General features: G+C 37.6%; 1 protein-coding gene across 1 annotated transcript in view; it reads right to left on the bottom strand.

Annotated features, from left to right (window-relative positions):
- Positions 1–13,771, bottom strand: part of SLC5A8 (solute carrier family 5 member 8) — a 33,304-nt gene that overhangs the window by 4,135 nt on the left and 15,398 nt on the right. The window contains exons 7-13 of the mRNA XM_037513786.2: positions 12,752–12,881; positions 10,120–10,208; positions 9,114–9,226; positions 5,811–5,878; positions 5,350–5,436; positions 4,640–4,842; positions 1,462–1,565 (exon numbers count right to left, since the gene is read on the bottom strand). Of these exons, the coding sequence (XP_037369683.1) occupies positions 1,462–1,565; positions 4,640–4,842; positions 5,350–5,436; positions 5,811–5,878; positions 9,114–9,226; positions 10,120–10,208; positions 12,752–12,881 (794 nt within the window). The remainder of the gene's footprint in view (positions 1–1,461; positions 1,566–4,639; positions 4,843–5,349; positions 5,437–5,810; positions 5,879–9,113; positions 9,227–10,119; positions 10,209–12,751; positions 12,882–13,771) is intronic.

Here is a 13,771-nt window from a genome sequence, read left to right as displayed (position 1 = left end):
AAGACATCTGACATATTTGGTCAGAATGTAGGGGGGTTTCTGGCTGATAACACATTTGATAAAGAGGACAGTGGCGCTGGCTTCACCGAGTTTAGTTTCTATGGATGTGTATTCTGAGGGGCTGGCACTCTTACCAGCTCCACACCCTCGTCTGAACCTCTGTGGTTGCTCACCTGGATTATAGCAATAACCTTCTACCTGCCCTCCTTCCCTTACAGACTAGTCTCAAAACTGGATCAGAGTGCTCCTTTGACAATTATTGGAAAAGTAATTGAAAAAACATCCCAATGTAGTAGACCTAAAAGAGAGACATGGAAAATAGGAGAGAAAAGACAAGAAAATTAGAGAGACTGTCCAAAGCACAAACATTTGACTAAGAGAAATTTCTAGAAAGAGAAAATGGGAAACAGCTAGAAAAGCCAAAAGAAATAACATAGGGAAGTACCCCAGAGCGAAGGACAGGAGTCGTCCTACTGATAGGACCCTACTGAAGGTCGCGGGCAAGGCAGCCACTGTGAAATGGGTCACATGCAAAGGGTCAGCTAATAGCATGACACTGGCCTAGTCAACAGCAACAGAGTGCACTGGAAGAAAATCAGGACATCCTCTGAGAAACAAGAAAGTTATCTTCAACCTAGGATTCTCTACTCAAACAAATGCTCAGTGAAGTGTAAGGGAGAATCAAGGACATGTTTTTCAGACATGCAGTTTTCAAAATCTCTTCTCTTGTCCACCCTCCCTCAAGAATGTGCTATAGGATGTGGTTCATTCACTTCAGGGAGTAAACAGGAACCAGGAGAAATGGAATAAAGGCAGTGGGGAATCCAACACAGGGGTAGAAAACTAGGGAATCCACAGAATGAGGACAGAGTGAAGTGCCACAATAGTGGCTCACAATTCCAGACAGCAGTGCATACTATGGGTAATCTTGGTTTGAAATTTTCAAAAATTTTTTTAGAGTTTATGAACATTGGACAAAAGACTTCCACTATGTTTAGATGTATAAATTATAATTATTGTTCCTTGTTACACATTTTCCCTTCCTTACAACTATAGAAAATCAGTATAGGACCATGAAAGAGTCACGGGGTGGGGTTGTTATAAAGATATGTGTAAAATTCCTAACACTGAGTAGCTATATACAATTTTTTCAAGCATTTTATTTTTATCTTACATTAATCTGTGAGCTAGGCAAGTTAACATTATCCTCGTTTTAGCTAAGGCTCAGGGTAGCTAATATAGACTTGCCCAAATCCACACAGTTAGTAATTGGTTGAACAAAGATTTAAATAAAGATGAATCTTCTACTCTCAGGTCCAGACCTTCAAGTTTTCCATGAATAAAATGGAACAAATAATTAAGTTGTTCAGAGGACTATAGTAAAATAACATAAATAGCTACAAGATACATATGCTAAAAACTAGACAAAAAGGTAAACACAAATATATTAATGTTAGTTACCTGTTGGTAAACTGACAAGCATTCCCACAAATACTGTTATCAAGGTTCCAAGAGTGCTGAAGTATAGATATGATAGAGAATACCAGTTATCCATCAGTGGGGTCCTAAGAGAGAGTAAAAAAGTAATTGTAAGATTTCATGCATCACTACTAGCAACTAAGGAGTTGCCAAGAGTCCTCACAGAAAGCATATTTTTATAATATTTAATGATGTTTATAATATTATAATCTGCAGTCCCAATATTATTTTATTGGATCAGGAATTTAAAGTCTGACTTAACCTTGACCATATACTATAATACTAAATGTCCCTATTTATTTATTCATCTTTGCTTTATGTCTTCGTCATTGAGAGTCCTCGATGAAACAGACAAATAAGGTTCCTGCTCTTAGGAAGTTTACATTCTAATGAGAGAAATATAATAAAAAGGAAGCAAATTAATAAATACAATAATAATTTCCACCGGGAAAATGTTATAAAACAAGGTAACGTGATACAACAGAGTGGAGAGAAGGAACTACACTTTCACAAGTGTCAGAGAAGACCTTTGCGAAGAAGTGACATTTGAGCTGACATTTGAAGAACAAAAGGTACTTGAGGAAAGCACTGCAGAGAGGTGAACAGCGGCTGACCGAGGCATGGTGAGCAAGATACAGTGTGGGTCACCAGGAGAGATAAGCAGCTATTTTTGTAGGACTCATAGTTTATAGTTTACTCTCTTAGTAATGGCACTCACAGCACTATTTTCCTTGATTTATTGAGGTAATGTTGGTTTATAATACTAATTGTTTTAGGAGGACAGGGTCTTGCCTTTTCAAACACCCACTACCAGAGTCCCAATACCCTCAGTTCATAGCAGTGCTTTATTATTTTTATTTTTATATACATTTTTTACATCACTTTTCATTTTTGCACAATGTATGCATTTTCATCTTGGTTATAGTACCCATTCAATTCTCACCCCCCTTATTTTGATCCTACTCCCTCCCCTCTTTCCCCGCAGTATGTCTCTGGTTTATAGTTGCTTGTTGAATTTGATTTTTATTTTATTATAATTAGTGTTTTTCCTTATCCCTTATTTAGGTTTTCTAAATTCCTGCTGTAAGTGAGACCATCTGGTATTTTTCTCTTTCTTTCTGGCTTCTTCTTTCTGGCTGAGCATGATCCCTTCCAGCTCCATCCATGTTGCTACAAATTGCATGAGTTTATCTTTCTGATTGCTGAGTAATATACATACCACATACATAGTAAAATAACACATACATGAGTAATATACATACATACCACATCTTCTTGATCCAGTCATCTATTTTTGGGCATTTGGATTGTTTCCATAGCTTACCTATTGTAAATAGTGCTGCTAAAAACATAGGGGTGCAGGTGCTGTTTTGAATTAATGTTTCTGTGCTCTTTGGGTAAATACCTAGGAATGGAATTGCTGGATCATATGGAAGCTCCATCGTTAGCAGGTTGAAGAATCTCCACACAGCTTTCCATAGTGGTTGGACCAGTTTGCACTCCCACCAGCAGTGCAGGAGAGTTCCTTTTTCTCCACATCCTCGCCAACATTTGTTGTTGCTAGTTTTTCTTAATATGTGCCATTCTCATTGGTGTAAGATGGTATCTCATTGTAGTTTTGATTTGCATTTCCCTGATTACAAATGATGTTGAACATTTTTTCATATACCTGTTGGCCATTTGCATTTCCTCTTTGGAGAAGTTTCTTTTTAGCTCTTCTGTTCATTTTTTGACTGGATTATTTTCTTTGTTTTTGTTAAGTCTCATCAGCTCTTTGTAGATTTTTGTGATCAGTCCTTTATCATTAGTGTTGTGTGCAAAAATTTTCTCCCAATCAGTGGGGTGTCTCTTTGTTTTGGTTACTGTCTCTTTTGCTGTACAGAAGCTCTTTAATTTGATGTAGTCCCAGCTGTTTATCTTTGCCTTCACTATTACTCATAGCAGTGTTTTAAATGGAGGGGCGAAAGGATCCAACCTGTTTCTGAAAGGATGGCTCTGGGACTCCACCTCTGCTTTGACAGGCAATTTGATTTCACCTGACCATGCTGACAAGAATGATGCAGCAGGTCCTCAAATAATGTCATTTTTTCATTTGACCTCATTTCATTATAACACTGATGAGAAAAAAGATCAATTCCTGGGGCCACTATCTTGGCAGAATTTGCCTGTTTTCCCTATATCTTGCATGGGTACATTTTCTTTGGGTACATTGCTTTGCTCCCACATTCCAAAGATGTGCATGATAGGTTAACTGGTATCTCTAAATTGTCCAGTCTGAGTGAGTGTGGTGTGTGTGTGGGAGTTTGCCTTGCGACAGGACATCCTGACCCTGGGCCCTGAACTGCTGGGATTGGCTCCAGACACCTCAACCCTAAACTGGAATAACCATGTTGGAAAATGAATGAATGAATAAATGAGTGAGTGAATTAAATTAATACAAATTATTACTTTATACTAAAAGTGTTGGGTATCTTTATTTAGAAGGTTGGTAATGTGTCTGTGACCAGAAATCTGCCACAGGAATTGAATTCTTGTTATAGCAATTAGAGGTTGGTAAAATTGGGTGGTTACACATACTTTCACTTAAATCACAAATGCCAACAACCTTTCTAGGATGTTAAGTGAGGATCTTAGTGGTATATAAGAAGTGAACACAGGGGAAGACAGATTTTTGAAGACACAAGAGAGCTCATAGCAATTATAACTTGAGGAGTCAACATCTAGATGTTGGAAAATATACTGAGGTGAAGTACTGAAATAAAAATAATGTGGTATTACCAGGTCAATGACAGACAAAATAGAACAGAATGGAGAGTTGAGAACGTGTTGCGATGGAAAAAGTTATCTGGTTTAGGTCAAAGTTGCCACTGCATTACAATAAGGCAAATGGAGGGTCTTTTCAATAAATGGTTCTTGGTTATTGACTATCCATATGGGAAAAGTGAATCTCTACCACACTAACCACAGAAATCAATTCCAGAGTAGTTAATTCCTCAATAGAGATGGTTAATTACAAATCTTTTAATAAAAATTGGAGGAATATGTTTATGACCTCAGGGTAAAATCATAGCACTGTAGACCAGACAACACCACAACTAGGGTTCTCTACTTGTCATATACATTTTTGAAAATGTGACCATTACAAAGCTTAATTCAATACCTTCCAGTGTCTTGTATTCCAGAACTAGTAGAAAATGGCATCTCTGTAGTTATCATTGAACCTGTTCCATTGAATGTGTTGTTACAGCCATAGGTTTCAAGGCTTAGTGGCATCATTCTCTCGGGAAGAGGAGGATAAAGTTGAGCTCCAATTCCAACCCACAAAGAAATAGCAAATCCAGTCATCAAACCAACAATTGCTCCCTGCAAAACAAGACTTCTTGTTAAAGGAAAATAATGTAGCTTGCTTTGAGACAGAAATCAATAATAGAAGGTTAAGCTCAACATGATCCAAGCCAAATTCAACAGCTTTCCTCCTTAAAAACATGGCCCCTTGCAAGACCCCTGACACTTGTCAAGTGCAGATGGGTCCCTGGTCCTTCAGCCCAGAGCCCTGGAGACTCTATAACTTCATTCCCTACATATTCCTTACAGATCCCTATCTAATCAATCACCAATCTCTTCATGTATGTTGTATACTTGCATTCTTTCCATAGTTTATATGGCCAGCACTCTGTCCTGGCTTCCTGGTCTCTTTAAACCCAAATAACTACAACAGTCAATAATTAACAGCAGCAAAGTTAATTTGAGTAATTGACAAGAGAAGTTATATTGATAGATAGTAAAGGAACTTTTGCAATTAAAAAAACTGTAGTGCTGCTGTTGTAGCTAAGAAAGAAAGCTTCATACCTGTTCATTCTTTATACTTACAATTGAGTTGGCAAAGGGAACCAAAATTCCCAAAGAAAACAAGCCCATAAGTGGTCCACCAACCATACCAAATATGCTGAGTGCTGCCTATGAAAATAATAAAGACAGCAATTAGCATATCAAATTCAAAGTTAAAATGCTTCAAAGTAATTTCTTCAGGATGAGGATTTAGTATCCAGTCTTTTCCTGGAACTCATGGGAACCCTGTCATTGGCAAAGAAATAATTAGAATTTGGAATCTTCTGCTCAGTTTCAAGTATCCATTTGTTCCTTCAGGTACCCTCAATACAAGACAGAAAATGTAAAGGTATGTATGAATGTATAAGTCAAGAATAACACCACTCTTCCTGGTCTTGTTCTCGCAGATATCAGCAATCTTGTGCTGGATGGTCTCAATATGCTCCTCAAAATAAAGTAATGCATAGGACCGCTGACTTAAACCTTCAACGGTCACCTCTTACCTGCAACAAAGCTCCCATCAGTGATGCCAGAGCAGCCATTCCAATACACAGGGCTCCATATAGCACACCTAGGCAGACAATGGAAAAGCCAATGTAAAACCCAGACGCAGGCGATTAGAATTCACAATAGAATAAACTACCACCCTTTGATTCAACGTAAGTAATATGACTGTGGTCAAGAAAAGCCACAGACATCACAGCCAGCCGGAAAATGAAAAGGGTCATTTTCCTGCAGGGTCAGCAGTGCACAAAGAGGAAACTAAACCCTGATCTTGTGTTCCGAGATTAATCACAACAGAAGGTTATGTAACTAAGAATCCCTGGTATTAACTGTAGGGATTTAAAACTAAGAACTATTGTGTATTAATCTAATCCTCCACATACATTTGTTTTTAAAGGCAGGCTCAGGTTTCTGTTTTCAGTTTGTCAAAAATAGGACACAATTCAGTTCTAGTCTTTTGACTTTAAGGGTTCATTTCTTCTGGGAAGTGGCAGTCCACACTAAGGGGTGGTTTAGGACCTTTAGACCTCTTGCAATCTCCACCACCATCTCAAACCTTTCCTATGAAACTGACAAAAAAAAAAAAACAAAAAGGCAGCTTCAAGGCATGTATTAGCTTTCCCATTCTAGTGAACTCTCTCCCAAATTTCTTTACGGAAATTCTCAATCCACAGTGGTGATCAGATTATGGGAATATTTTTCTCTTTTGACTTTCAATATCCTCCAGGTTTTCTCCAAGTACATGTACTAATTTTCAAATTATAGGAAAATTAACCCAAATTTAAAGATTGTTTTTTTTTACTTTTATTGCCTATTGAGTAAAAATCACCTGAAATCAGGTGATCTCCCAAATTTAAGATTTAAAATACAGAAAAAGTGAGTAGGAAATTTTCTTGTAAAATTAGTGTTTTCCTTCTATTAAGCTATTCCCATCTTACTTTTATTAGTATAAGAAATACCTTTGCTAAAGACATTGAGTAAACAACTTTATTGCACCTTAATGGAAAACCTCATGTTAATTTTTTTTTTTTTTAGTACTCTTTTTCTTTCTTTCTCTCTCTCTCTCTGTCTCTCTCTCTCTCTCTCTCTTTCTTTCTAGATTTATTTATTCATACAAGCACTGGGTACAGTCAGAAGCGTGGGAGGGTGAGAGAATTCGCCACAGCGGGGAGCAGAGTAGGCAGAAGGCCCGAAGTACACTGCTGAGGGGAGCTGCGGGCGGCAGGAGAGGTCTGCGCGCCATGTGGGACCCTCCTCCGGTGGCCGGGGAGCAGCTGGGGATTGAACTGGCGCTGCAGAGGCTGAGGGCAGCTTCGCAACCCAGCACTCAACCGCTGGCCACTGGGGAGGCCCACTCATGTTAATTTTTTGCAAAGAGCTCTAATTGCAATGATTTTTGATGCTTCTGAATCCTTCTATAAATATTGTTTTCAACATTATTTTCTATTTGTTAGCTCATGAATAATCACAATTGTCATTCTTGATGTTCAGAGTTATTAGAAACACACTCCAATCATCTACCACATTCTTCTCTATGATGTCCTTCCCACACACATACCTCAAGATGATTTTATATAGCCTTTCAAAATGAATGCCTCATCTGTACTAGCAGAGTTGATTTGTATTTAATCAGCAGCAACATCATTCCTTGAGCACCAGCTATTGCCTTTCATTTTATATGTATTGCCTCTAAACGTCACAGCACCCCTATAAGGTAGATATTCTTTGTTCTCATTATCCATATGGAGAAACAAGTTCAAATGGATTAATGAGTTTGCTCACAGCTAACAGCTAGTAAATTGATGAAAATAAGACTGTGTTTGTCTGACTTCGAAAGCTTCTACACACTCTACTGAACCACATGGCTTCAATGATTCGATAATGAGCCAGTCTGAATATTCTCTAGGAAGCATTGTCTCATTCCAAAATTATGCTTCAGGATCAAGACAATCTACATAATAAAATGATGCAATACTATTCAAATTTAAGGGACATTGAAAAATATAAATTATGTACATAACCCAGCCTACAGTCATGGCACATTTATATAGAAATTTGGTTCAAAACAGAGTATTACTTACTATTTCTTTGACAATCTACTAGCGTTATTTTGTTGAGGTTGAAAGTTATTTTTAGAAAAATAACATGTCCCCAAGATATCAAAATGAAGAATGAAGTATGTTAGCCAGATTTTTTTAATTAAATTTTTTTTCTTACATTGTTGTAGTGCCCATGGTTCTCCCACCACCATATCACCTGTGAACCATCACCATATCCTCTGTGTTCTTCCTTCCCATTTTGCCAGATTTTTTTTGACTCAGATATTACATTTAGGAAATCTGGGAACTGACAGCCCTTGAATCTTTCCATTTAATCTGATATTTAATTCCTAATAATGCTCTAAATTATATGAATAGAATGTTTGGATTCCTGGTACAATTTTATTGATCATCTCTGGGACAGTCTCAAGACAGTTTAAAAATCATAATGCTCTGTTTCTTTCTCTTCAATTTCATGCACACAGACAGTGGACCTTGAACTGAAAGCACATTCTTCGGGAATACATAATAAGTGTGGCTCTAGATTCCTAAGAATATCCTAATGAAGAATATTTCTTCAATGGAGTGAAGTTTATGAGATTGGTTGTATTCAGGGTGGTATGGCCGTAAACTTAAATGGACTCAAGTTGAAAAGAAGAAGGGTTGACTTTTGTTCTGTGGTTAAAAATTATAACAGATATTTGGGATATGAAGAAGATAGGAAAGAATGGGCCTCCCTGGGGTTAACCCCTGGAATTAACCTCCTAGGGGTTAAAGACACAGCACTATCAAGCTATCACCAGCTACTGCGGCATGAGTTCAATCCCTGGTCAGGGATCTGGCCCACATGGCACAGCAGACCTCTCCTGTCTCACCTGCTGCTCCCCTCAGTGGTATGTTTCAGTAGATCTGCCTGTTGTGTTCCCCACTTTGTCTCTCACCCCTTGCACCTCTGACCTGTACCTCAGTTCTTGTATGCATAAATAAATAAAAGATAAATCTAAAAAAAAAAAAAAAGAAGATAGGAAAGAACAAGCAAATAAAATACCTGGAAGTCATTCTTGGGGGTCCCCTAACAATGAATTGTTTGAGATGGCTCCCAAGTCTTGACTGCAATGAGGCCATCATTGCATCAGTCACAGGCATGCATCGACCTGCACACTCAGGAGCCCATGCTCTGTAGCTTCCCTGGAAAATAATCTCTGGTATCTCTAAAAAACCATCTCTCAAAGTTAAAATAGGATTTTGAAAACAAAAACTTACTCAGTCCTTGGGAAATCCAGGAGAGAGACTTTTCCGACAGTGAACGGAAGTAAGGTTTGACTAGATCTTCCACAGTTACTGCTGCTAAGGCATTAATACTGGAGGATACTGTACTGTAAGGGACAATAAATTTTTGATTGGTAATATTTTTAACTTTAACAACACCTTAAGTAGGAAGAGAAAGGGATGAACAAATGATCACTTTTGAAAGGTAGCCAAATTCTACTGTATTATTTTTTAATGATGAAAGCATTCTCTTTATGGAAGCTGTTGTCATTCAAAAATGACTCCGGCAATGTCCATAGACTTAAAGCAATAAAGGGCAATGCAATCTTGCATCCATTTTACAATTAATTCTCAGTGTCTCTGGAAAAGAAATATAGATATGGTATAATAACATTATGTGGTATTATTATGTAAAGACTTCAAAACATATTTTTCTTTGTATATAGGAAGAAGTGTTACAATTCCTCATTAAATATCATGATCAGTAGCGGGTCATAAATAGCAATAATATTTTATGTTCTGGATTGTCATTAACATATACTGTGCATGTTAATAATAAGAATTCCCTGGAGCAAATACAGGAAGAAAGTGCAATGAATAAGTTCAATCACAAAACAAGATTCTTTGAACAGTATATATTATTCAGTATGTAAAGAGGAGATTTTAATTCAAACTTCCACTTGATCATGCTTTAGGCACATGTTTATTTTAAACCAAGAAGGTAAGCACCAAATTTTAATAATGGTAAAAGCTACCATCAATTGATCATCATTATTATGACTCCACAGGAAAGGTGAATGAACCAATTGAAAGTGGGACTGATGATAATAGATGGCAAGTCCACAGAGATAGCGGTCAGACAGAGGTCAGACAGAGGGACTACAAGGAGTCAGTGGCCATCCGTGACCAAGCCCAAAACTCTACTTTAGGCCTCAAACTAATCAATAACAAAAGAAAGACCTTAATACGGAAATTATGTGTTATTAGTCATAGTTCATACCTTAGAGTACCACTGTAAGCACAGGCCACAAAAAGCCCAGGAAGTCCCGGAAAATCTCGTAGAATGTCCAATACAAAATAAGGCATGAGCTGCAAAATTCCAAAATTTACTCCTCAGTACTATTTGTTCACTATTTGTAAAATAAATAAAGTTTCATTTACTGTGTGTTTTTCGAGAACTGAAGGGAGTTGTTCCACATAACTATAATTCCCAGTTATCTAAAATTAAATTCCTAATAAAGAAAGGGATAGATCAGTAATTTAGGGTACAAGCTCTGGATTCAGACAGAGGAGGGACTGGTTACTTAATTTCCCTGAGTTTTAGTTTCCTCATCTGCAACAGAGGGATGATGCTAACCTCACGGAGTTGTTATAAAAGTTAAATTAGGGGCCTTCTGGTGGCCTAGTGGTTAAGTCTTAGTGCTATCATCTTTATGGCCTGAGTTCAACCCCCGGCTGGGGAGCTAACCCACATATGGCACAGCAGACCTCTCCTGTCTTGCCCGCTGCTCCCCTCAGCAGTGTATTTCAATCAATCCACCTGTTCTGTTCCCCACTGTCTCTGGTGAATCCTCTCAACCCCCTACCCTGCTCCTCTGGCTTGTACCCCAGTTCTTCTATGCATAAACAAATAAATCAATCTTTAAAAAACAGTTACATTAGGTAACCTATGTAAATCTCTTAATATATTATGTGGAATATAATAATGGATAAAAGATTGCTATTTTCATTGTTTGGGAAAAATAAATCAATTGAAAGGAAATAATTTACAATTCTCTGTGTATGAAATGAATGAAATGAAATGAAATGTATAAAAATAGAATGGAATGAAATGGAATGAAAATGTGTAATTATAACTGAATATAGTATGAGACATAATGATAAGTGGAGAATAACCTCAGGAAATTCTAGAAACTTGTTTTTTGAAAAAAAAAGTTCTAATACCAACTTTATTTTTCTTAAGTTATTTTTATTGAGTTTGTGTTGTTTATAAATTCAGGTAACACTGATTTACAAAATTGGGTATGATTTAGATGTAGATCACCACCTTTAAAGGTGATGTTACCACACCACACCCACCACCAAAACCCTCAATCCTCCACCATAATCCGTTATGCTCCCTCTCTACTTTGTCCTCTCTCCCTTCCCCCACTTTCTTATCTAGAATTTGTCATTGTTTTGGCATTATCTAGCCCTTTGTTTTTTTTCCCCTATGTTTTACATACAAGTGACACCATCTGGTATTTGTCTTTCTCCATCTGACTAATTTCACTTAGCATAAAACTCTCCAATGCCATCCACCTTTCCAGAAATAGCAAGAGTTCATTTTTTTTTTTTTATAGCTGAGTAGGAAGCAAAATATCCACTCATCTGCACTGAAACATTATTGATTCTTTCTCCCTTTGTGTAGAGTGGATGACAGACATACCCTATCTTATCTCTTTCTTTGATTTCATTTAACAATAGTTTACTAAAGGGATAGGAAAGAATACCCTCCATTGTAGCAAGGGTCTGTCTTGAATTGTTTCAGGATGTTTTCTTCTTTTCCCTAATCCTACAAATTCTTTGTTTGCATAAAAGAGAATAGCATTTCCCTCCACTAAACTGAGATCCAGTTTTCCAAAGATCTCCTAAAAGTTTAACTTCAAGCACTATCCTATACCTAAGCAAAAGTAAAGTTCCCAGCCTTGGTGTTTATAAGGAGATCTAAAATCCTTTACACAATCATCAACATTCTTAAAAGTCTTTGGCATGATATTTCATATTCCAAATGGCCCCTCAGGTATAGGTAGAATCAATAAGGTAATATTAATGAAAACAGAAAAATAGTAAGACTATCTCTGGGCTCTAATTCTGCTTCCTCAGGGAGAGTTCCAACAGAGCATTGCAGAAACACCACATTGTTCCCCTCAGGTTAAGGTTTTGAACTGATCTTACACAAATTGTTTTATTGCTGCATAGCCCCAGTGAAATGTTAACTGAATTCACTCACTGACTATTAAACAAAAATAGAACCAGGGGCCTCCCCGGTGGCGCACTGGGTTAAGCACAGCGCTGTGAAGCTCTCCACAGCCTCTGCAGTGTGGGTTCGATTCCTGGACGGCCAGGGAGATTCCCACATGGTGCAGCAGACCTCTCCTGTCTTGCCCAGCTGCTCCACTCAGCAGTGTCTTCGGTCCGTCTGCCTGTTCTGCTCCCCACTCTGTCTCTGGTGAATCCTCTCACCCTCCCACACAGCTGGCCTGTAGCCCAGTTCTTATATAAATAAAAATAAATCTTAAAAAAAATAGAATCCTCCAATGAGGAAGAAACCTAGTTCTTTTTCAAAAATGATGGTATATTCCCGCAAGACCCCCCACCCTGCAAATACATTCTTTGACAAGGAGTCCAAAGGTAGGATTTGTAGTTCTATTTTGTTTTGGGCACCAAGTACAGGATAGATACATTTGGAACATTTTTTTAACTCCCTGTAGTCTTCATGATGCAAACTACAGATAATATATATTCTTTTAAATCACAAAATGACTATATTATACACATTTTCTGTTTCTCTACAAGAACAGGAATACTTTCCTCCCAACTAATAAGCTGTGGGTGTCATTAACGCAAGTGTAAGAAAGCATGGTACTGACCTGGTCAGGTGCAGACACTTTGTTGGCTGTCCAAGGATCACAGTCATGGTATCTGGAATATAGGGCGAGTCCAGAAAACACTGAACAGACAAGGATTGCCCAGAGTCCCAGGAGGTTGATGTAGAGAGACCTAAAAGAGTAAATAACAAAGCAGCTATGACCACTGTAATTTCTACTCCAAAGATTAGGAAACTTGGTAAATAAACAGAAATACCTTCATGACTATACTCAATAAAAACACATCATCTTTTGGTTACCAAAACTGCTACTTATTTCATTTTGGCCTAACTTCCTACTTATGGTGTCAATCAACAATATGTTTGGAAATATTTGGAATAGAAGAGGCTTTCCCATTTAAGGAATGTATGCTCTTGGTCATAGTTCCAAGGGCATTGCTAGCTCGATGATGGACATCTAATCGTACTGCTTTAGGTCTTCTTAGTTAATAAAGATCTTAATAGTGAATAGAGCAGTAATGACTACTCATTTTCCTTCTGAAAGTAATGCAATTATAAACTGCTAAACACTGTTAGCCTCTACATAGCTACTCATCAAACTCATTAAAGTGTGGTTTGTAATACCATCCATTAAGTGTGAAAGGCAAACGTGACGTCTTGGGACACCTCATCCCAAACAATGCTCATTTTACAATACACAATACATGCTCCAGTAGAGTGCAAAGGTTTACACAGTTGTGCTGGAACCTGAGTACAAATCCTGGTCCTACCACATGTGGCCCTGGGCAAATAATTTCACCTCTTCAATTCTCAGTTTCTTCATTATACCTGGAGATAACAATGCCTACCTCATAGAGTTATAAGACTAAATGAAATGGAATATATCACATAGCACAGTGCTTGACATGTAATAAATACTTGCTAAATAGCAGTTACTGATATTGGTAATGTTAAAGTCATTAATTCAAAGCCTTAATAATTAAAGAAAGAGTAAACACTTCTCTCATCAAGCAGCTACATCCATTACCTACCATGTGAAGTATAATGTTTTTTTATGCTCATT

Source organism: Talpa occidentalis, unplaced genomic scaffold, assembly GCF_014898055.3.
Source record: "Talpa occidentalis isolate TD23 unplaced genomic scaffold, MPIMG_talOcc4v2.1 talOcc4.16, whole genome shotgun sequence".
In the NCBI taxonomy this organism is placed as follows: Eukaryota; Metazoa; Chordata; class Mammalia; order Eulipotyphla; family Talpidae; genus Talpa; species Talpa occidentalis.
Note: the sequence above shows the minus strand (reverse complement) of the source record. Positions and strands in the feature narration are given on the sequence as shown.